The sequence below is a fragment of the Schistocerca piceifrons genome, chromosome X (genome assembly GCF_021461385.2).
Source record: "Schistocerca piceifrons isolate TAMUIC-IGC-003096 chromosome X, iqSchPice1.1, whole genome shotgun sequence".
Lineage (NCBI taxonomy): Eukaryota > Metazoa > Arthropoda > Insecta > Orthoptera > Acrididae > Schistocerca > Schistocerca piceifrons.
Window position 1 is genome coordinate 208,584,417 of NC_060149.1, and position 24,886 is coordinate 208,609,302.

At 42.3% G+C, this 24,886-nt stretch overlaps 1 protein-coding gene across 1 annotated transcript in view; it reads left to right on the forward strand.

Moving 5' to 3' along the window:
• The window catches only part of LOC124722252 (ras and EF-hand domain-containing protein homolog), a 246,047-nt gene that overhangs the window by 103,357 nt on the left and 117,804 nt on the right, over positions 1–24,886 (forward strand). Inside the window, exon 5 of the mRNA XM_047247441.1 lies at positions 9,610–9,678. Coding sequence (XP_047103397.1) covers positions 9,610–9,678 — 69 coding nt within the window. The remainder of the gene's footprint in view (positions 1–9,609; positions 9,679–24,886) is intronic.

Sequence of the window (24,886 nt, forward strand, 5' to 3'; positions counted from 1 at the left end):
TTACTCCTGCATTCCTCGTTTTTAGTGAGTATGTAATGCATTGTATCAGCTTATTCATACCGTTCTCTAATATTTGCTCGTTAATCGCTATGCAATGTACCACGTGATTCAGCGCAGAGTTTTACTCTAAAGTGGCTATGTTACTATCAACTTCATTATTTAAAAGATTACGTTCAGTTCTTTTGATATCTGATTGGCTTAATCTTTCTCTGCACTGTTGGACAGTCTTGTTTCTCACTCGGTCCACTCCATAGACTTACTTGTCGGACGTTCTCAGATTCACATACGTCAAAATTTCGTATGCTACTATCTCCCCTCGACTTTTCTTGTCATTTAATAATAATTAGGGCTAGAATTATTACGACCTAGAAATCACCATAATATGCTGTTATGACCAAAATTAACAAAATTATTCTTATTAACGAAAAAATTCACCTTAAAATACTAAACTGAGGTAAAATTTCTGTTGTAAAGTTAATTCGTAAGTCAGTTTATGATAATGATTTATTTATTTAAGAATAAAAGCACGTCACAAGCAAAGCAAACTATGGACTTTGCTGTTAAGGTGTGATTTTTATTAACTACCAGAACACAGTTACCTTTGATATGCTTTTTTTTATACAACCTTATTGTTACTTCAGTTTGTGATCTCTGCATTCCAATATATAATTAATACTATGTACAAGATTTCAAATAAAAAAGATTTCCTATTGTCGGCCAAGAAAACATTGTATTTCGAAACAATTCTTTCAACTTCAGATGACACAAAAAGTTCATATTTAAAATGGGCAGTATCAACTGAATTATAAATATAATTGATTAAGAAAGAAAATCATTCATGTGGAATACAGTGTATGAAACCCTTCGTTTTTTCTAACACTTTTTCCATTTTCTTTGACGCTTTTTTCCCCGCTTTACCCCAAACAGCTTCTAAATTATTCAGTTTTGCCACTGGTTTTGTCTGACTCACAAGTGACATTTCTGTTTGCTCCAAAGCAGTTATGGCAGCAGTAATATATCCAAATTTTGATTTTATGTACGAAAGGCTCCCTGAAATTTCAGCATTAGACATTAATATGTGGGCTACCGCACTTGAAACGGCTCCAGTGCTATCGAATGAATCAATGATGCTTTCTACAAAGTTGAAGTTCTGCCAGAAATAATTTCAGTGGTCAGTCTATGAGCTCCTTCCTGTCAACATGGGAGATGGTGATAAGAAAATGTCTAGAGCTAGCAACTGAAGTGCTTCAGCACGTGAAGAGGCTTTCAAAAATAACGTATTGACACACCCAAATAATTTGTTAACATCACTTTTAGTGTCAGCAGCTTGTCCATATAGGGTACAGCATCCGCTGTGAAAAGTACTACCATACGTTGTCGCTCCCATATGGCACCTACAGATCTGGCAAACAATTTATAATAAACTTTTCGTCAGGACCATCTTTTTCCAAAAGTTCCCACAATGACATTGCAATATATCTTCCAATAGTCTCAGCTTTCATCAACAGATACTTATTCTTTTTTTATTTGCAATTTTTCTGATTTGTTGCATTCCTTTTTCTTAGCTTCGCCTGTCGTAGTCTTCTTAATGTGGAAGAATCAAGAAGAGGTTTAGCTGTGTGTTTTTATAAGAATTCACAGAATTTTGAATAGTTCATCTTACTTAAGGGAATGTCAGCACAAAAGAAAGCTGTACAAAGTTCTTCACAGAATGGTGAATAAGAATGGCTGGAGCCCCCACGGGCATATTACACTCCTGGAAATGGAAAAAAGAACACATTGACACCGGTGTGTCAGACCCACCATACTTGCTCCGGACACTGCGAGAGGGCTGTACAAGCAATGATCACACGCACGGCACAGCGGACACACCAGGAACCGCGGTGTTGGCCGTCGAATGGCGCTAGCTGCGCAGCATTTGTGCACCGCCGCCGTCAGTGTCAGCCAGTTTGCCGTGTCATACGGAGCTCCATCGCAGTCTTTAACACTGGTAGCATGCCGCGACAGCGGGGACGTGAACCGTATGTGCAGTTGACGGAATTTGAGCGAGGGCGTGTAGTGGGCATGCGGAAGGCCGGGTGGACGTACCGCCGAATTGCTCAACACGTGGGGCGTGAGGTCTCCACAGTACATCGATGTTGTCGCCAGTGGTCGGCGGAAGGTGCACGTGCCCGTCGACCTGGGACCGGACCGCAGCGACGCACGGATGCACGCCAAGACCGTAGGATCCTACGCAGTGCCGTAGGGGACCGCACCGCCACTTCCCAGCAAATTAGGGACACTGTTGCTCCTGGGGTATCGGCGAGGACCATTCGCAACCGTCTCCATGAAGCTGGGCTACGGTCCCGCACACCGTTAGGCCGTCTTCCGCTCACGCCCCAACATCGTGCAGCCCGCCTCCAGTGGTGTCGCGACAGGCGTGAATGGAGGGACGAATGGAGACGTGTCGTCTTCAGCGATGAGAGTCGCTTCTGCCTTGGTGCCAATGATGGTCGTATGCGTGTTTGGCGCCGTGCAGGTGAGCGCCACAATCAGGACTGCATACGACCGAGGCACACAGGGCCAACACCCGGCATCATGGTGTGGGGAGCGATCTCCTACACTGGCCGTACACCACTGGTGATCGTCGAGGGGACACTGAATAGTGCACGGTACATCCAAACCGTCATCGAACCCATCGTTCTACCATTCCTAGACCGGCAAAGGAACTTGCTGTTCCAATAGGACAATGCACGTCCGCATGTATCCCGTGCCACCCAACGTGCTCTAGAAGGTGTAAGTCAACTACCCTGGCCAGCAAGATCTCCGGATCTGTCCCCCATTGAGCATGTTTGGGACTGGATGAAGCGTCGTCTCACGCGGTTTGCACGTCCAGCACGAACGCTGGTCCAACTGAGGCGCCAGGTGGAAATGGCATGGCAAGCCGTTCCACAGGACTACATCCAGCATCTCTACGATCGTCTCCATGGGAGAATAGCAGCCTGCATTGCTTCGAAAGGTGGATATACACTGTACTAGTGCCGACATTGTGCATGCTCTGTTGCCTGTGTCTATGTGCCTGTGGTTCTGTCAGTGTGATCATGTGATGTATCTGACCCCAGGAATGTGTCAATAAAGTTTCCCCTTCCTGGGACAATGAATTCACGGTGTTCTTATTTCAATTTCCAGGAGTGTATATTCCACGTTTGTATTTTTCTGTTGTCACATGCTGCTGAACATTAAATGACTTCTCCGCAAGTACTTTTACATCCCAAAGTTTGCAATACAGTATTTTACTATCAGTCGAAAATGATTTATTACCACATTGAGACAGGAACTTTTGTAATTTTACTTGAATACTTTGCTCTACTTCACACATTTCTTCTGAACTACACTGCACATACTTTTGACTTCTATAGGATTGCATAACAAGCATTTATACGAATTAACTCAAATGATGTGTGGCCAGTGCTACCACATGGCATATTAAATACAGAAATACTCTGTTGTACCCACAGATTCCAATCACTATGATCCTCTCTTATGAAGTGTCTGAAATATTCCACCAGTGTCATAGAACTTCTCTGGGGCGCCCAGTTTGTCTGCAGGTGAAATGTTGTGGTCTGCATCTTCTGAATTTTTGATAATTTCGTACCCCGTAGAATACTTAAAAAATTCGACCCTGGTCTGTCTCTAGCACTGACCAAATTCTGTATCATAACACAATTTCTTCCACAAATTTCTGGGCCATTAACTCGGCATTCTGCCACTTGGTCGGCACCTCTACTGTGAACTTGCTCAGGTAATCTTGGAATGTCAAGGTGTATCGATTGCAGTGGTTGTGGTTTTTGTTATATCTAACGATCTACAATGTCTGTGTTGCATTTCTCGAATACTGTCGTGATTGCGTTTGTAATTACTAGATGTCAGCGTAACGGGTTGTCGTGCATTTCCTTCATAATTTCGGCCCTTTCGTCTATGATAAGTTCCTCGGTTTGTTCCTCCTGTTCTTTGTTTTTTCCTAGCCACTCTTATATGTCCCTTACTTTCATTTATACTCTCTGCATCACCATACAGCATTTGGCTTTATGCATCGGCATTTGCACTGAGTTTTCCACGTTTATACACAGTGCCATAAGAATATTCCTCTAGTTTCAGCCTGTAGTAGCCTTGGCGATGGATCCTTGACACTGAAAATTCATGTTGGTCACTTGTGATCTGCTATGGTGAAATGTCTCCCATTGACTTATAGCCTGAACTGCTTTGTGCTCTACACAATTGCTAATCACTTTAACTCAATTGCAGAATAAGTCCTTGCAGCCTTAGTCAATGACTGTGAAACACAGATGACTGGTAAACCTTTGGGTAGCTTCCCTTGAGACAGAACTCCCCCCAGCACCTCTCTGCTGGCACCCGTCACTACTATAAATGATTTCTCAAAATCTGCTCAGTATGGGAGAATTTACTAATTTCTCTCACAGTTCTTAAACTGCTGGTTGTTGTTCTCCCCATACATATGGCAGTTCAGCCTTCAGCAAATTATGTAATGGATTCGCAATATTATTGAACTTTGGAATGAACTGTCAGTGACACCCATCAAGCTGTAGATGGATTTTGGAACTGGAGAGTTCTTCACTTTTTCCACAATACGCTCACCTCGCTGTACACCTTAATCTGTTGTATTGTGTCCTTAGAATATTACCTCCACTCTAAGGAATTCACACTTATCTGGCTATAGCTCTGACCTGTGTGCGATTGATCTATTCAATATACCCTGAAGCTTTACATTTTGTTCCTTTAATGAACTACCGTAGCATACTGTGTTATTCAAATACTCTAAACACTCTTTCCCTTGAATTTCTACCAATGCATCATTAATTCGTCTCTGAAATATAGTTGGTGCATTCTTTAACTCCAGTGGCACACTTCTGTACCCATAATGCTGATAATTTACGCCAAACGCTGTCTTTTCTCTGTCTGACAGTACCCACTGGCCTAATCTAAAGTGGAGATATACTTAGCGTTCCCGAGTTGGTCCAATATGTTACTTATTTTAGGGGTGAGAAAGGTCACACCCCCCCCCCCCTCGGCCCTAAATTTCGTTCAGTTTTCTATAGTCAGTTGCGAATCTATATTTCACTAACTCTCTGGTATCTTGTATTTCGGCACTAGCAATATGGACTCTGATTTTCAACTCGTTAACCATTTTCTCGATTTGTCTGCAACACCGCTATTTGTGCTTTGGTATTCTATACATTCTCTGCCTTTCCTTTGTGCTCTGGCAGTATTGAGAGTGCATATTCTGTACATGACAATTTTTCACCTTTTACATAAAATACATCACAATATGTACTACAGAGTGTTTCTAATTCATATAGCTCCGCGTTATACAAATGATCGTTCCGGATCGCTTCTCTGAGCTGGGTAACCCAATTTCTCTACTTGCCCATACCGTTCATTGCTCCCTGTACAGTTTAGATTGGTGCCATTCTCTCTACAAGTTCCCAAATACTTTTATTATGGAAAGATCACAGCCAGCCTCACTCACATTGAACACACTGAGAATATATTTTTCTTGTGCCATGCTGTTTTGCCTGGAAGATGACTCATCGCTTTTCGTCTCACGATTTGCCTTTGGTTTGCATCTCTTACTTCTTCCTTCGCCATTCTTTGACTATACTGTTTCGTTTTATTTCTCTCTTGTTCAGGACTTAACCTCTTATTTGTAGAATCACACTGTCATCTGCTATTCCCATTCATTTCCACTCTCTTTGCAGTCTGACTCATGGACTGCCTCAGAACATGCACCTTTTCATTATATATTGTTTTTTCGGCTTGTCTAACTTCCCCTTAATTGTTGTTGCTTTTCAGCTCATCGTTTCATAGAAACTTACAGCGGTAATTCTGTCTCTGACACTATGAGAAACGGAATATTTCGATCCTGTAGTCTAATCGCCTTCTCTCCGTAATTAATCACAACCTCTTGCTGCCTCAGGAAGCTACTTCCTACTAGACTGTCAAAAGGAATATCCAATCCACCATTAAAAAACTAACTTCCTATGAAATGGATATCGTGCTTCATGGCACTTTCCCTACTATTAGTAACTGCAGATCCATAGTTTCCAAAGTCTCCACCGCACGTTTCGTCACACCCTTCATTCTACAGCTACCTTCCCTGCTAATTACGGCTTCGGCTGTCTGGTCGCTGTTGCATACCGACGTCTTATTGCCTCGTAGTGGCCGTAATTGTGAATTCAACACTTTACCTCCGAGTGTGAACACTGTTATACTTCCTCCTCTTTCCGCTGGCCCTGCATCACTTGCATCGTGTCTTCCCAGTGCTATGCTTGTGCATTGTCTTAATATTAGTACTTAATAAAGTTTCTTTCTTTTCCTAGCAGCGTTAACACTATTTTGGATATAGAGTCATTAATTAGCTCTCAGGTATTTTTCCCTTGCAGAATATTATCCCTTGAAGCAATATTTTAAGCGTCACTAGTTTTACTATAAGTATAAAAAGTATATCGTTCACAGTCAAAAGTCCTGTTAAGTATTTTCGGTTTTTCGACGACTTCCGTTCATCCTTTAGCTTAACAGCTACAGCTATCCTTTTTTTTCCCCTTCAGTGAAACGACCCATCAATATGCTATGTTTAAGGCGTACCATTCTCGGTACGCCATATTTTAGTTCATTGTGTTTTATATGCCAACAAGAATACATCCCTACAATTATCTATAGACTTGCCTTATATTTTAAATGAAAACTGGAGTAGTTTTAAACTTTTACATGGCACCAGGACTCCTCCTCAAATCGTTAGGACATTTATAATACCGTATGTCGCGGGGGTTGGCTGAATTCCTTTTCAGTACCAGTGGTTAACCATGCACATAGTCCTGAATAACAGGAATAAGTACTTTCATTTCATTGATCGCTTGCAATTAAGAGTAATTTTATCTCATGACGTAAACAATGTTTATAAACGTAGGTGCGTGTGTGTGTCTGTGTCTGTGTGTGTGTGTGTGTGTGTGTGTGTGTGTGTGTGTGTGTGTGTGTGTGTGTATTTTAGCCACATTTATCTGAAATAAAGTTATAAATACTTTCCTTGTATATCGGATTTGTAATTGGGAACTATTTCATCTAAAGACTATCAGTACTGGTAATCACTGGAAGGAACTCTTTAAAATATTTGAGCGCACTCGTTCAATAAGAAATTGTACGGGCGCTAATGATCAAGAAGTTGAGCAACATGAGCCGAAACCTCATCCTGCATATGAGAACAACAGATCCCCAGAAATACAAAAGTCTAGTTGTTTTCTCTTTGTATAATCACAAACCCAAAATTATGCTTCCAGAAAATTTTGATTCATCCACAGTTCCTAATATAATGTAACTAATTTTGGAACAGGTATTAAGAAACATTTCGTGCATCTACATAAAAAGTTTGGTAGTTGTTTATCTATCACATCGTCCGGTAAAAAGGATTATTTTTTGAACACTAATGAAGCTGATGCACCTTTCTGAAAAATCTATCACACTAATGGTAATTTTTTGTACAAATTATCTTACATCGGTCTGAACAGAATTTTGTTATCACCCTTTGCATAATTCTCAGACATCCTCAGCCATAGGCAAAATAAAAATATTTGGAGATTTTTTCTTTATAAATTATGTGCTATTGCCTTAGCTAAATCTTAATTCAATGGAGATGTAGATAATAATATTTAATAGTTCCATACAAAATTTCATTGCTTTAACGTAAATGGTTTGAGAGAAGGTGATGTGTAAATATAAAAAATTATACAGGGTGTTACAAAAAGGAACGGCCAAACTTTCAGGAAACATTCCTCACACACAAAGAAAGAAAATGTTATGTGGTCATGTGTCTGGAAACGCTTACTTTCCATGTTAGAGCTCATTTTATTACTTCTCTTCAAATCACATTAATCATGGAATGGAAACACACAGCAACAGAACGTACCAGTGTGACTTCAAACATTTTGCTACAGGAAATGTTCAAAATGTCCTCCGTTAGCGAGGATACATGCAGCCACCCTCCGTCGCATGGAATCCCTGATGCGCTGATGCAGCCCTGGAGAATGGCGTATTGTATCACAGCCGTCCACAATACGAGCACGAAGAGTCTCTACATTTGGTACCGGGGTTGCGTAGACAAGAGCTTTCAAATGCCCCCATAAATGAAAGTCAAGAGCGTTGAGGTCAGGAGAGCGTAGAGGCCATGGAATTGGTCCGCCTCTACCAATCCATGGTCACCGAATCTGTTGTTGAGAAGCGTACGAACACTTCGACTGAAATGTGCAGGAGCTCCATCGTGCATGAACCACATGTTGTGTCGTACTTGTAAAGGCACATGTTCTAGCAGCACAGGTAGAGTATCCCGTATGAAATCATGATAACGTGCTCCATTGAGCGTAGGTGGAAGAACATGGGGCCCAATCAAGACATCACCAACAATGCCTGCCCAAACGTTCACAGAAAATCTGTGTTGATGACGTGATTGCACAATTGCGTGCGGATTCTCGTCAGCCCACACATGTTGATTGTGCAAATTTACAATTTGATCACGTTGGAATGAAGCCTCATCCGTAAAGAGAACATTTGCACTGAAATGAGGATTGACACATTGTTGGATGAACCATTCGCAGAAGTGTGACCGTGGAGGCCAATCAGCTGCTGATAGTGCCTGCACACGCTGTACATGGTACGGAAACAACTGGTTCTCCCGTAGCACTCTCCATACAGTGACGTGGTCAACGTTACCTTGTCCAGCAGCAACTTCTCTGACGCTGACATTAGGGTTATCGTCAACTGCACGAAGAATTGCCTCGTCCATTGTAAGTGTCCTCGTCGTTCTAGGTCGTCCCCAGTCGCGAGTCATAGGCTGGAATGTTCCGTGCTCCCTAAGACGCCGATCAGATGCTTCGAACGTCTTCCTGTCGGGACACCTTCGTTCTGGAAATCTGTCTCGATACAAACGTACCGCATCATGGCTATTGCCCCGTCCTAATCCATACATCAAATGGGCATCTGCCAACTCCGCATTTGTAAACATTGCACTGACTGCAAAACCACGTTCGTGATGAACACTAACCTGTTGATGCTACGTACTGATGTGATTGATGCTAGTACTGTGGAGCAATGAGTCGCATGTCAACACAAGCATCGAAGTCAACATTACCTTACTTCAATTGGGCCAACTGGCGGTGAATCGAGGAAGTACAGTACATACTGACGAAACTAAAATGAGCTCTAACATGGAAATTAAGCGTTTCTGGACACATGTCCACATAACATCTTTTCTTTATTTGTGTGTGAGGAATGTTTCCTGAAAGTTTGGCCGTACCTTTTTGTAACACCCGGTATAGTTACGGAAAATACAAATCAAGTGTTTAACACTATCATATATTATCGAATATAAATGTCTTACTACATGACACATGGTTACTCATCCTCATACCCCAGCAGATGAGCCACATATTTTAATAATTAAGTTATAGTAAGTTTATTTTGTCATTATTCTTTTAGAAATTAATTCCACAAACAGACTAATTTTTCAAACGGAGTCTGCAATTGTTCTGCGAGTGAAATTAAACTTTTGGCTTTCTTTTTCAGGCAACAACAGACGACCTACGCGTTTATCAACCAGAATGATCATATTTATAACCAAATTGGCCTGCTTCAGTAAGTGATTAATACAGTGACAGTAAAGCTAACAAATTAATTATGCATTTCACTATAATATATATGTTTTAAGGTGACTAACATTTAACAATAATAATAGCAATAATGATATTCTACAAGCCCTATCAATATTAATGTACACAAAATGAAGGAATGTTTGCCACGATTCCAACAGGACGGTGTCTCTACACCACCCACTTGTAACTCCACTGTCATCTCAAATTCCTGCTGATCTCCTCTCCTGCTTTGACTGTCTACAGAACATGTGATTATTGAGCGGAGTTCTCACCCAAACCACACAGCGATAAAATTTGTTTGCCATTGTACTCCACATGCGGTAAAAATTGTTTATGATTCGCCACGAACCTCACGAAACATAAAGAGAAAAGAAGTGACATAGGTGAACTATAAACAACGTTTGTGCCATCTCAAGAGGTAGTGAGTGAATAAAGCGTGACTGCTCTGTCACTCGTAGTGCAATGACATTCCACAGTCGTCTGAAGTCACTAGACATGATACAGACACTTCTGAACATCTCAAGATTTTAAACATGGCTGAAACAGTAACTGTTGAAATTCTTCATGGTAAATGGTGACAGCCAAAACAGTTGCAGGATAAAGATTTACTAAAATTCTTGATCACGGTTTCAGTATATCTAAATATACCTTCATCAGAAGTAAAATACACTAAAATTACATCGTGCAATGGAGATTCATAAAACAATTGTGTCAGTAGTTAAAACATCATCTCCATTCATACAACATGATTATGGAGAGAGGGTCGATGCGAACACAGCTTAGCATCAGTACTTCGCCTATGAACTAGCGTGACGAGGGTGTTTACAAGCCAACGAAAAATTTGTTTTCAAAAACTTTTTTTTTTTACTTTGATAGCTGATCTTTACAGATATTTATGTGCTGAATCCAAATCTAGCCTTAGTTTTTTGTATCACCTGTAGTTTTCGAGCTATATGCTTTTTATTATACAGTATAAAAATCCTATGCTATATGGTAAACGGGGAAATTAATGAAATTCTTTGTTACAACATACGGATAGTTTGTATTTACAGTAAGCTACTTAAAACAATGATATGTGTTAATAGAGGTTTCACCTGTGAGCTAGAATTGGTTTGAATTTTCTTTCTCTTTTTTCTTTGAAGCTACTTGTGTAGCTTTTTCTACGATGGGTCGCTTGCTGAACTTCTCGGTGAAGTGACGAACAATAGCCCCCATCATGTTGGTGTTCCAGAGGCCTTGGTAGTGTTTTTCCATCACTTTAATGTCCTGGTGAAAATGCTGTCCTTGATCCTCACTAACATCTCCCATATAGTCCGGGAAATAATGAGGTGACTGTTCAAAAAGTGAACTTTCAGGCTCATTAAACATCCTAAAGTTTTAAACTTCTTTAACATTGTAGCTATAATAGAAACATATTCTGGATCTCTTTCGTGTCCTAAGAACTTTGTAAAGACTTGCTTGAATGAGACACAAGTTTCTTTCTCATTGAAGGTCATTGTGGATTCAAAGTTGACATCAAACATCAATTTTCTAATTTCAGGTTCGACAAAGACGCTTTCTTTTAGTTTAGCTTCTGAAAGGTGTGGAAACTTATGGCAGAGATACTTAAAACATGGTCCATCTTTAGGCAAAGCCTTTACAAGCTGTTTTATTAGCCCTAACTTTATATGTAGAGGTGGTAGGAGTACGTTTTTTGGATCTACAAGGTTTTTGCGTAGAATGTTCTTCTCACTAGGTTTTAAAGACTCCCTCAAAGGCCAGTTCTTTCTGCACCAGTGTTGATCCCTAGCCCTACTGTCCCATTCACACAAGAAACATGGAAATTTGGTAAAGCCACCTTGCTGACCAAGGAGCATGCATGTTACTTTTAAATCGCCACATATCATCCAACCATGTGCAGAATACCCTATTTTATTTAGCACTATTTCCAGGTTTTCATAGCTGTCTTCCATATGTACAGAATGTATAACCGGTATAGATGCATACATGTTACCATTGTGTAATAAAACAGCCTTTAAACTAGTTTTGGATTAATCAATAAATAGCCCCCAGTCTTCCCTTTTTGTATTCACTACCAAACTCATTCATCAGACAGGGAATGTTGCTCTCTCTTTCTATACATGTATATGCTGGTTCTAGCTGCCAGTAAGTTCTTTTCTTTTAATCTAGAGTCATACAATTCAGCTTTTTCTTTCGTTAAGTCCAGGTCCTTAACCAAATCGTTAAGCTCGGTCTGAGTAAACCATTTTGGCTCTAGACTTTCTGTATTTCAGTGGAATTCATCATCATCTGGTTCATCTAAATCAGATCGTAGATCAGAAAATATTTCTGTTGGAATAGAATTTAAATTGTCTCGTGGTCCAGGAACTGGCAAATTTACACCATGCCCTACTGGTCGGATGGAGGACGGAAGGTTAGGGTAGCTTATCACCTTCTTGTTTTTCGAAATATGACCAGTAATATCAACACTGCAAAAGTAGCAATCTTCAGAAAGATTTCTTGGCTCCCTCCATATCACAGGAACAGCAAATCTAAAAGCCTTTTTCTCCTTTCTGGACCATTTTCTCAGATCTTCAACACACACATAAGATGCCTTATGCAGCGCACAAGATTTATCTTGATCACCAAGTTTACATCCAAAGTATGATAGATAAACCTATTTCACAAAGTCTGTAATGTTCCTTTGGTGTTTTTTAATCACAAATTCACCACAAATATAACAAAAACTGTCAGCAGGGTTTTTACAACCATGATTAGACATTGTACTGAGCACATGTACAGGAAACGGGAAAGTGAGGTTAGATTGACAGTAAACAAAACACCATCTGTAAACATAAAAATAGAATAGACCTTTTTTTGCCACCAAATGTTTTTCAGCAGTGCTGCCAACGTCATCTGCATTCATTACACCTCCTTTTTAAATTATTTTAACTATATAAAGCTGTTAAATTCTTTAAAAATCGCTTAATTTAACAAATTTAACTGCAAAATGTGAAGAAAGGGTGGGTGATACAGCTTTTTAAGTATCATATTTGGATTTCCCACCATAAAAATATAAAAATAAGGTATTTTCAGCCAAAATGTTTTTCCATCGTTTGCCTGTGTGACCCGTGTAACCGCCAGAATGGTGAACTAAAGTATGCAGACGTGAATGCACTGTGATGTACAGGTGTCGGATGTAAGTTTTTGGGATGGAGTTACATGCCTTTTACACTTGATCAGTCAGTACAGGGACGGTTAATGCTGGTTGTGAATAACGCTGGAGTTGTCCGATGATGTCTCATATGTGCTCGCTGGAGGCTGATCTGGCGATCGAACAGAGCAAGGCAAAATGTCAACACTCTGTAGAGCATGGTGGATTAGAACAGCGGTATATGGGCGAGCGTCATCCTGTTGGAAAATTCCCCCTGGAATGCTGTTCATGAATGGCAGCACAACGGGTCGAATCACCAGACTTAAGTACAAATTTGCAGTCAGGGTGCGTGGGATAACCACGAGAGCGCTCCAGGCGTGTCCACTGTGTCTAGCACACACACATGCTGGCTGTAGGCCCTAAATTGGCCTCCTCCTAATCAACAACACTGGCACCGAGGCAGAACCAGTTTTCATCAGAAAACACAAGAGATCTCCACCCTGCCCTCCAATGAACCCTCGCTTGACAAGACTCAAGTCGCAAATGGGGTTGGTTTGAGGTTAGTGGAATGCGCGGTACAGGGCGTTCGTCTCTGAGCTGTCCTTGAAATAACCGATGTGTAACAGTTCGTTGTGTTACTGTGGTCCCAACTGCTACTGCAGATGCTGTACGATGCGCCAGAGCCTTACGCCGAACACGAAGGTCTTCCCTCTCGTTAATGCCACGCGGTCGTCAGGAGCCGGGTCATCTTGCGACCGGGTATTCTCGTGACCAGCGCTGCCAGCAGTTATGTACAGTGAAACTTCCTGGCAGATTAAAACTGTGTGCAGGAGCGAGACTCGAACTCGGGACCTTTGCCTTTCGCGAGCAAGTGCTCTACCATTTGAGCTGCCCAAGTACGACTCACGCCCCGTCCTCACAGCCTCGCTTTTGTCAGTACCTGTGAGGCCGGGGCGTGAGTCGTGCTTGGGTAGCTCAGATGGTAGAGCACTTGCCCGTGAAAGGCAAAGGTCCCGAGTTCGAGTCTCGGTCCGGCACACAGTTTTAACCTGCCAGGAAGTTTCATATCAGCGTACACTCCGCTGCAGAGTGAAAATCTCATTCAGTTATGTACAGTGGTTACATTCCTGCCAAGTCTTTCTGCAGTTTCGTAGAAGGAAGATTCAGCTTCTCGTAGCCCTATTACACGACCTCGTTCAAACTCGCTGAGGTGTTGACAATGGCGTCTTTGTCACCATAAAGGCACACTTGCCTAACGGCAACTCACCACGTCTAATCTAAAAACTAACTAACGCTCACGACAGTTACAGCGTTTATTTAAAGCAAACTTGATTTGCATCCTCATAGTGGTGCTACTAGCGCAACTCTTATGCGACTAACACGAAATTTGAAGACGTCATCTTTCAGATGTAGAAATACGCCTACCGACTTTCGTTTATATCGCACAACTGTTCCTTGGAGTTGCGATTTTTTTCCGTCAGTGTATTCATTTCTCAGCATAGTCACCCTGGCGACAAACATTTTTCTCCCAACGAGAAACCAGTTTATATGGAGATAGTAACTGTTCTCGAAAGAACAGATACCATGGACGACCGTGCAGCTTCTCTAGAATAAATGATAATTAATTGAAACCCTCAGTTGCCGACAAGTGTTGTTGATATACCTCGATGGGGACAGCTGAAAATGTGTGCCCCGACCGGGACTCGAACTACATTAGGTACATTACGTATGTAGATTGTGGACAGTTGGTAATGTGGGTCTCACGGGAAGCGTGCAAGGGATAAGTCCCTGCATTTCATCTGTGTCTTCAGTGGCTCAGATGCCGGCACGGTAACTCAGCGTGTTCGGTCAGAGGGTTAGATGCCCTCTGTAATAAAAAAAAAAACTGAGTTAATGGATCAACGACGAACTGAAACGGGTGTCTTGCGACGTCCACCACGAGCAGATGCAACGAACGAAAACGAACAAAATGAGATTAAAAAAAAAAGGATGGATAGCGCGTCTGCCATGTAAGCCGGAGATTGCGAGTTCGAGTCCCGGTCGGGGCACACATTTTCAGCTGTCCCCATCGAGGTATATTAACAACACCTGTCGGCAGCTAAGGGTTTCAATTAATTATCATTTATTCTAGAGAAGCTGCACTGTCACCAATGGTATCTGTTCTTTCGAGAACAGTTACTACCTTCATATATATAGTTAAAGGCTACCCAGCCATTGACCTTCGTCTGTGCGAATGCGCACAGGTTGCCCGAACTCTTACGGCAATCGTCACCTTAGTGTGCGCGAGTAATGAGTGGGTGGGCAAATATCTATTAGGTACACTACGTGTGTACATTGTGGACAGTTGGTAATGTGGGTCTCACGGGAAGCGTGGCTCAGATGGGTAGAGCGTCAGCCATGTAACCGAGCGAGGTGGCGCAGTGGTTAGCACACTGGACTCGCATTCGGGAGGACGACGGTTCAATCCCGTCTCCGGCCATCCTGATTTAGGTTTTCCGTGATTTCCCTAAATCGTTTCAGGCGAATGCCGAGATGGTTCCTTTGAAAGGGCACGGCCGATTTCCTTCCCAATCCTTCCCTAACCCGAGCTTGCGCTCCGTCTCTAATGACCTCGTTGTCGACGGGACGTTAAACACTAACCACCACCACCACCAGCCATGTAAGCAGGAGATCCCGGGTTCGAGTCCCGGTCGGGGCATACATATTCAGCTGTCCCCATCGAGGTATATCAACAACACCTTTCGGCAGCTGAGAAATCAGTTTGTTGATACCGTCACTGCAAATTGTTTGACTTTGTTGACGGAACCACAACCTTACCTCGACTTGCACCGCTTCTTCATCACTATGAAAGAGAAATCCTCGAAGGTGTTCTTTAAGTTTCGGGAACAGATGAAAATTGATTGGGGCCAAGTCGGGACTGTATGGAGGATGACCAGTGATAGTGATTTTTGCAAATGTCGCAGTACTCGTGTGGGGTCTTGCATTGTCATGCTGAACGAGAGAGTATTCCATTTGTGGACAAACTCTTCAAATTTGTGCTTTCACTTTTCTGAGGGATTACAACACACTGGTTCTCAAGCACCGATACAGTTATGTTACACACCGACATGTTGCACACTAAAATTCGGAACCCTCTAGCGGCAGAGAGTTGCAACTTGCGTTAACGAAGCATGAAAATCGGTAGTCATCCAGAGATGTAGAGGCTTTCCCAGGACAGAACACTGTTGACAGCTGCATTAAACCAGCCTTCAGTCTGAAGACCACAACAACAACATAGGGAGAGATTAACCAACAGGTTTCTCATACAGGAATCTGTATTTTAAGGTTGTTCGTCCGCAAGAATATCGTGTTATTCCTTGTGCAAGAAGGAGGAAAGTCTACCAACACGTGGAGACATAAGACAGCGTCAGGTAGTGGTGGGAACAACTTAATGAAAACAATATACAGTTGATTTGTGGAAAACAATTGATTAATTTGGTTGTAGTTTGTACGTATAGGTTGAATTATTCATTTTTTTAATCAAATGAGTCTGTGGGAGCAACCGAAAACATTCGATCTATTCTGATGTAGTTTTACATATTGACTCAGTTATTCATTCTTTCTTTTGAAGTGAAACCAGAATATAATTACCTGTCGGCTGAACCGTGCATTCTGTTTTTCAAGTGAAACCACTTACTTGTTTAGTTAACTGAATTATCCATTCGTTCTTCTGTGTGAAACCACTCTGTAATACTTTAGATGAGCTACTGAAGCAATGTTATACAGTCTATGTACACATACTGCTGGAGAGTAGACCTACCCACTGTGGTTAATGACGACCGATGTGTCGCTCAGATCGACACAAAGAAAACAGTGAACAAAGTTCACAAAAGTTTATTGATCAAGGAATGAATATCACAATCAGTGTTTCAAAGGGAGGAAGACTTGATAGTATGACGATTCCAGAGTCAAAGCAACAGAGTTAAAAGGATCTTCATACACAAATACAGTTGTTCATACAATGTAGCCTTTCATGGCCGGTGTTGTCTTCAGTTGAAACTTCTAGGCTGAGAGACCGTGGTCGATGTATAAAATTTTCACCTGACGTTTCGTCTCCATCTGCGGGAGACATCTTCGAAGGTCGTCCGGCAGTAGCCGGTGGAGGTGGAGGAGGAGGAGGAGGAGGAGGAGGAGTGAGGAAGGGGGAGGTGTTTAATATAAAGGTATGTCCACAGGATGCCTCTTTCCTCGTGAGCAGTCGCCGACCCACGGGAGTGAGAGGGCATGAACAAAAATTTGTGAAAAGAATGTACGCATGGCGGGCGTTCTTGTGTTCAAATCGCGCAAGCAGTCTGCTATGGATCACCTTTCTTACTTGGGAGCTTTTGCTGCGTTTATTGTGATAAGGCGACAGAAAAATAAAACGCAAAAGCGACTTAGGGTAAAGAAATAATCTACATAAAAGAGGTACGAAAAATACTAATGGATAATGTTTTGTTTGTAAATTTCAGGAGGGCATAGAGAATGTTAAATTTTCTGCTTGGAAAAATGCAGCAATAAGGTACCTAGTAACAGCCGGCCGGTGTGGCCGAGCGGTTCTAGGCGCTACGGTCTGGAACCGCGCAACCGCTACGGTTGCAGGTTCGAATCCTGCTTCGGGCATGGATGTGTGTGATGTCCTTAGGTTAGTTAGGTTTAAGTAGTTCTAAGTTCTAGGGGACTGATGACCTCAGATGTTAAGTACCATGCTGCTCAGAACCATTTGAACCTAGTAACCGGCTCCTTATATACCAATGTGAACTGTTTATTTGGTATTTCAAAACAAAGCATTTCACTGATTATTCTAGAAACTGAGAAACATTTAAAGGAGATTCATAGCCATTATTTGAAGGTTAATTAACTTTCAATGCGCCATTTTTATTTTATTTTATAAAAAAGAAGTTGCTTACAGAACTTTAATAGTGAAAGATTACATGCAGTTTAACATCCTCTGACTCGACAAATTTGGAAAACTCATAAAGCCAGAATCCACAAGAATGGAGGTTGCGTTTTCCAATGTTGTATTTTTTGCATCATCACCGTCTTTCATTTCTATTTCAAGTGGTTTGTTGAGCAGCTACACATACCACATTTTTTTTTATTCAGATGTCAGACTCCTTAGCTGTGCTATTAAGTCGCCATAGCATGAATATTCTGTCATAGTTTTTATATGCACTCTTCTTAAATTTCCGGCTTATTCTTCTCTGTTTTCCTACTTCGAAACTTACTGAATCTTGTTCTTTACGGTAATACGATTGGACACGTTTCATCTAATTCTTGACGCTCGGGCATCAACCTCAAACTTTTATTAATACACAAATAAATCACAGACCTTCACTGTGAGCGGTCATTGACTGAAACCAATGGGGAAAGTTGAAAGTTTGTGCCATATCAGGATTCGAACCTGCCGGCCGCGGTGGTCTAGCGGTTCTAGGCGCTCAGTCCGGAACCGCGTGACTGCTACGGTCGCAGGTTCGAATCCTGCATCGGGCATGGATGTGTGTGATGTCCTTAAGTTAGTTAGGTTTAAGTAGTTCTAAGTTCTAGGGGACTGATGACGACAGATGTTAAGTCCCATAGTGCTCAGAGCCATTTGAACCATTTTTGATTCGAACCTGGGTCTCCTGTTACTAGGCAGATGCTCTGACCACTGAACCATCCGAGCACAGTGGCCATTGCAACTGCGCAAGCTGTACTAGTACGCCTCCCGTCAGACCAAAATTTTCAACTTATCCACACACTTCAGACGTAGTGCCCCTTGTTCATTACCCTCATTACTCGCGCCATATACAGAGTGAGTCGCGTAAGACGTAACACCCCATTTATTCCGGGGGCGATTGCACGTATCGGCATGCTGTTTTCGCCGAATCATAGCCGACTATGGGGCACATACGTTGGTACATGCACAATAATCACAACGTTTATATTGACCGAGATAATGAGGCAAGTACATGTTTTTTAAATAGGACCCTATACTTTTTTTACCATCATTCGAACGCTCTGGAAAAGACGCGTATAGTGATGTAACGCATGTTGCTATTGTGATTCAAACTTTGCTTGAAATAGGGCGGAAGAGGATTTACCTACGTAGCGTAGTAGCGTAGGCCGTGCATGCTGCATAGAGCACGGCAACTCGGCCTGCGGGTCGCACGAGGAGTTTTTAGTCTGTAGCCGCTTCCGACCGCCTCGACCTTCAATCGTAAAATATTTCCCAGCGTCTTTTAAGCGTTTTAAGCGAAGTTTCAATCACAATAGCAACATGCGTTACATCACTATACGCGTCTTTTCCAGAGCGTTCGAATGATGGTAAAAAAAGTATAGTGTCCCATTTAAAAAACATGTACTTGCCTCATTATCTCGGTCAATATAAACGTTGTGATTATTGTGAATGTACGAAAGTATGTGCCCGATAGTCGGCTATGATTCGCCGACCACTATATATATATATATATATATATATATATATATATATATATATATATATATATATATATATGTTTTTTATTTGAAGCCGGCCGCGGTGGTCTCGCGGTTCTAGGCGCACAGTCCGGAACCGCGCGACTGCTACGGTCGAAGGTTCGAATCCTGCCTCGGGCATTGATGTGTGTGATGTCCTTAGGTTAGTTAGGTTTAACTAGTTCTAAGTTCTAGGGGACTGATGACCTAAGATGTTAAGTCCCATAGTGCTCAGAGCCATTTGAACCATTTTCTTTTATTTGAAAATATTTACTATTGATCATAATACGAAGCAAATACACACAAAGATGCAAAATACATACTGTACATCATACAAAACGTTACTGAAGCATGTGCTCAAAATGTTTCCCCTCTGCTGGAATGCACATTTTTAGTCGCCGTTCGAATGATTTGTGAACGGCTGCGAGGGTGTCGCGTGAGATATCAGTGCACGCTTCGATGGTACGTTGCTTCATATCGTCTGGCGTAGTTGGTATTTGAGCATACACTTTGTTTGATTGCTCCCCACAGAAAAAATCAAGAGGGGTCAAACCAGGAGACCGGAATGGCCACTTCACTTCAGCACGTCGTCCTATCCAACAATCCGGGAACTTTTCATTTAACAGCTCTGTAGCCACACGGACAGACTGAGAAGGACAGCCGTCATGTTGGAACCACATGCACTGACGCGTAGTTAGTGGTACCCCTTCCAGCAAAATTGGCACAACGTTTCTCAGGAACTGCGCATAGTTATTGCATTTAGTATACCTGGAATGACGTACGGCCCCACAATGACATTTCCGACGATGCTGCACCATACGTTAACACTCCACGGTTGCTGATGCTGTACCTGTCGAAGCCAGTGAGGGTTCTCTATTGACCAGTAATGCATGTTATGCAAATTAACATTACCATTACTTCTTCAGTAAAAAGCACCCGTTGAAAAAACGTTGGATCATCTTGTAGGCGCTGCAGAGCAAACCGGCAAAATTTCTGACGTCGTTCGAAATCCACACCGGAGAGTGCTTGATGTAATGAGAGGTGAAACGGGTGAAATCTATGCTGGTGCAATATGCGTAGAACACTTCTCTTCCTTATACCATATTCCGTGGCGATAATTCGCGACGAAACAGCAGCGTCGTTGTGCGTCAAAGGCTCTTCATGTACCTCTCCAGTTGCTGTTTTCTGCCTTGTCCTCTGTATGGCTTTCAATGATCCCGATTCAAGTAGTTTCTTACAAATACGTGCAAGAAGCTGGCGCGTAGGATGCTCACGATCAGGATGCAGCTCTCCATACCGCTTTATTGCTCTAACAGCATTTCTTCTCCAGAATGAGATTTTCACTTTGCAGCGGAGTGTGCACTGATATGAAACTTCCTGGCAGATTAAAACTGTGTGTTCGACCGAGACTCGAACTCGAGACCTTTGCCTTTCACGGGTAAGTGCTCTGCCATCTGAGCTACCCAAGCACGACTCACGCCCCGTCCTCACAGCTTTACTTCCGCCAGTACCTCGTCTCCTACCTTCCAAACTTTACAGAAGCTCTCCTACGAACCTTGCAGGACTAGCACTTGCCCACGAAAGGCAAAGGTCCCGAGTTCGAGTCTCGGTCCGGCACACAGTTTTAATCTGCCAGGAAGTTTCAGCATTTCTTCTGCTTTCACAATACACTAGAAGCATATCTAACTTTTCTTCGTTGGTGTACATGTCTGCTCCAAGAAACTGTGACGGAAATGCGATGTCTCATGACCCCTGCAGCACATTTATACCCTTCTCTCCAGCCACCTCGTGCGTCATCTTGCGGCGTTATCGAGAAGCAGGAAAACAACGCTTTCCCTGTTAAGTTCCTCAGTGGTCAATAGGAAAAGTCGCATTGGACAATGCCGCTTCGAAGGGCGAATACGATGCGGGAACATAAGTGTCTCATAAACTATTCGCCTAAATATTATGATATACACATATTTGAAACCGTCTGCCGGCCGTGGTGGCCGAGCAGTTCTAGGCGCTACAGTTTGGAACCGCGCGACCACTACAGTCACAGGCTCGAATCCTGCCTCGGGCATGGATGTTTGTGATGTCCTTAGGTTAGTTAGTTTAAGTAGTTCTAAGTTCTAGGGGACTGATGACCTCAGAAGTTAAGTCCCATAGTGCTCAGAGCCATTTCAACCATTTCTTGAAACCGTCTTTTTTAAGCCCATCATGCTACGCTAAAATTTAACATAGGGTTCCATTAAAAAAAGACAAAGAGGGCCTCATATCTCTGTAATAAAGAAATAGCACAAACATGAAATGTGATATATCCAAGCAGCCCCTGTCCCTGCAATTCACTGTCCAAACGGCATTTTTGTATCGATTAAGGTTGGGGAGATACAAGGGGCGTTATGACTTAACTATATATATATATATATATATATATATATATATATATATATGGGAGGGGTGTCTGTTCTTTCGGTAAAGAGCCTGGTGTTCATCTACACGGAAGAGATCCTGTTCGAAAGAACATCATCATCATCATCATCATCATCATCATTTAAGACTGATTATGCCTTTCAGCGTTCAGTCTGGAGCATAGCCCCCCTTATAAAATTCCTCCATGATCCCCTATTCAGTGCTAACATTGGTGCCTCTTCTGATGTTAAACCTATTACTTCAAAATCATTCTTAACCGAATCCAGGTACCTTCTCCTTGGTCTGCCCCGACTCCTCCTACCCTCTACTGCTGAACCCATGAGTCTCTTGGGTAACCTTGCTTCTCCCATGCGTGTAACATGACCCCACCATCTAAGCCTGTTCGCCCTGACTGCTACTTGTATAGAGTTCATTCCCAGTTTTTCTTTGATTTCCTCATTGTGGACACCCTCCTGCCATTGTTCCCATCTACTAGTACCTGCAATCATCCTAGCTACTTTCATATCCGTAACCTCAACCTTATTGATAAGGTAACCTGAATCCACCCAGCTTTCGCTCCCATACAACAAAGTTGGTCGAAAGATTGAACGGTGCACAGATAACTTAGTCTTGGTACTGACTTCCTTCTTGCAGAAGAGAGTAGATCGTAGCTGAGCGCTCACTGCATTAGCCTTGCTACACCTCGCTTCCAGTTCTTTCACTATGTTGCCATCCTGTGAGAATATGCATCCTAAGTACTTGAAACCGTCCACCTGTTCTAACTTTGTTCCTCCTATTTGGCACTCAATCCGTTTATATTTCTTTCCCACTGACATTACTTTCGTTTTGGAGATGCTAATCTTCATACCATAGTCCTTACATTTCTGATCTAGCTCTGAAATATTACTCTGCAAACTTTCAATCGAATCTGCCATCACAACTAAGTCATCCGCATATGCAAGACTGCTTATTTTGTGTTCACATATCTTAATCTCACCCAGCCAGTCTATTGTTTTCAACATATGATCCATAAATAATATGAACAACAGTGGAGACAGGTTGCAGCCTTGTCTTACCCCTGAAACTACTCTGAACCATGAACTCCGTTTACCGTCAACTCTAACTGCTGCCTGACTATCCATGTAAAGACCTTTAATTGCTTGCAAAAGTTTGCCTCCTATTCCATAATCTCGTAGAACAGACAATAACTTCCTCCTAGGAACCTGGTCATATGCCTTTTCTAGATCTATAAAGCATAGATACAATTCCCTGTTCCACTCATAACACTTCTCCATTATTTGTCGTAAGCTAAAGATCTGGTCCTGACAACCTCTAAGAGGCCTAAACCCACACTGATTTTCATCCAATTGCTCCTCAACTAATACTCGAACTTTCCTTTCAACAATACCTGAGAAGATTTTACCCACAACGCTGATTAAAGCGATACCTCTGTAGTTGTTACAATCTTTTCTGTTTCCATGTTTAAAGATTGGTGTGATTACTGCTTTTGTCCAGTCTGATGGAACCTGTCCCGACTCCCAGGCCATTTCAGTTATCCTGTGTAGCCATTTAAGACCTGACATTCCACTGTAGTTGATGAGTTCCGACTTAATTTCATCCACCCCAGCTGCTTTATTGCACTGCAATCTATTGACCATTTTCTCCACTTCCTCAAACGTGATCCTATTTCCATCATCTTTCCTATCCCATTCTACCTCGAAATCTGAAACATTACTGATCGTATTTTCACCTGCATTGAGCAACTCTTCAAAATATTCCCTCCATCTGCCCAAGGCATCCACAGGATTCACCAGCAGTTTTCCTGACCTGTCCAAAATACTTGTCATTTCCTTCTTACCTCCCTTTCGAAGACTGCTAATTACACTCCAGAATGGTTTTCCAGCAGCTTGACCCAATGTCTCCAACCTGTTTCCAAAGTCTCCCCAAGATTTCTTCTTGGATGCTGCAATTATCTGTTTGGCTTTGTTTCTTTCTTCAACGTAACTTTCTCTGTCTACCTGAGTTCTAGTATGTAGCCATTTTTTATACGCCTTCTTTTTCCTTTTACAGGCTGCCTTGACTGTGTCATTCCACCAAGCTGTTTGCTTCTTCCTACTTTTACACACTACTGTTCCAAGACATTCTTTAGCCACTTCTAGTACTGTGTCCCTGTACCTTGTCCATTCCTTTTCCAATGGAATGAACAGACACCACAAATATATATAACTGAGGCGAGATGGCCAATGAACTCTGCAGTGCAAATGCACAACAGGCTCGAACTTTTACGGGAATCGGCGAAATGTCGCGAGTAATGAGGGCAAAGGACACTACATTTATTGTGTGTGGGTAAGTTGAGAATTTGGGTCTGACGGGAGGCGTACTAGGGTATCCGTGCAGTTACAATGCTCATTGTGCCCGGATGGCTCAGATGTAAGCCATTCTATAAGACTTTTCTTTGTCTGTAATCATCTATAAATTTACGCGCACTTCCTTTGGAGTCAACTGACGTTATTGCACGTAAATCACTTCACAGCATTATCTCAGCTACACTACGCAATCAAACACACGTGGGCCCCAGCTGCCAGTCACCTGCTAAAAAGCGCAAAGATTCCCACAGAAGCCGGGAAGCAATGGGCTGTGTGCACGGCTTCCATTTCCAGGAAATTACGCATGCACAAATGCACATGCATAGTTGCGCTACTGGAAGTGTATGCAAGGTCGCAAAGTTGAACCAGAACAGGCATCGTGTAGTCGTACCTTAAGTAGGACTTTTTATTCATCTTTTCTCGAAATAAGATACATTATTTGCCGCTAAAGATGTTGGCAACCTTAGTCATGGTTCATGTATTCTGAAACAGTATATAAGTGAAATCACTCGAACTCAGAGATTGAGTGAAAACATTCATACGGCAGAGGTAAACGTCAGAGACTTCCTTGCATCAGGCGGTTGTCTCACGTTAAGTAAAACCACTCAGTACCAGCGAGTGAGCAAAAAACATTCATATACCGCACGTGGCCGCAGAGACTAATTGCTTTCGGTTTTTTCATTCGACTGAACGAAGAAACAATCGGCTGGGCAATCGGTTGTTAAAACCAGTCGTTTGTCCCCTCACTAGTGGCAGCATCGTGGCCTGTCGATGCTACGGTTAGTCGTTCTTCAGTATTGCTGCTCGCATTGATCGCGATCTCACGA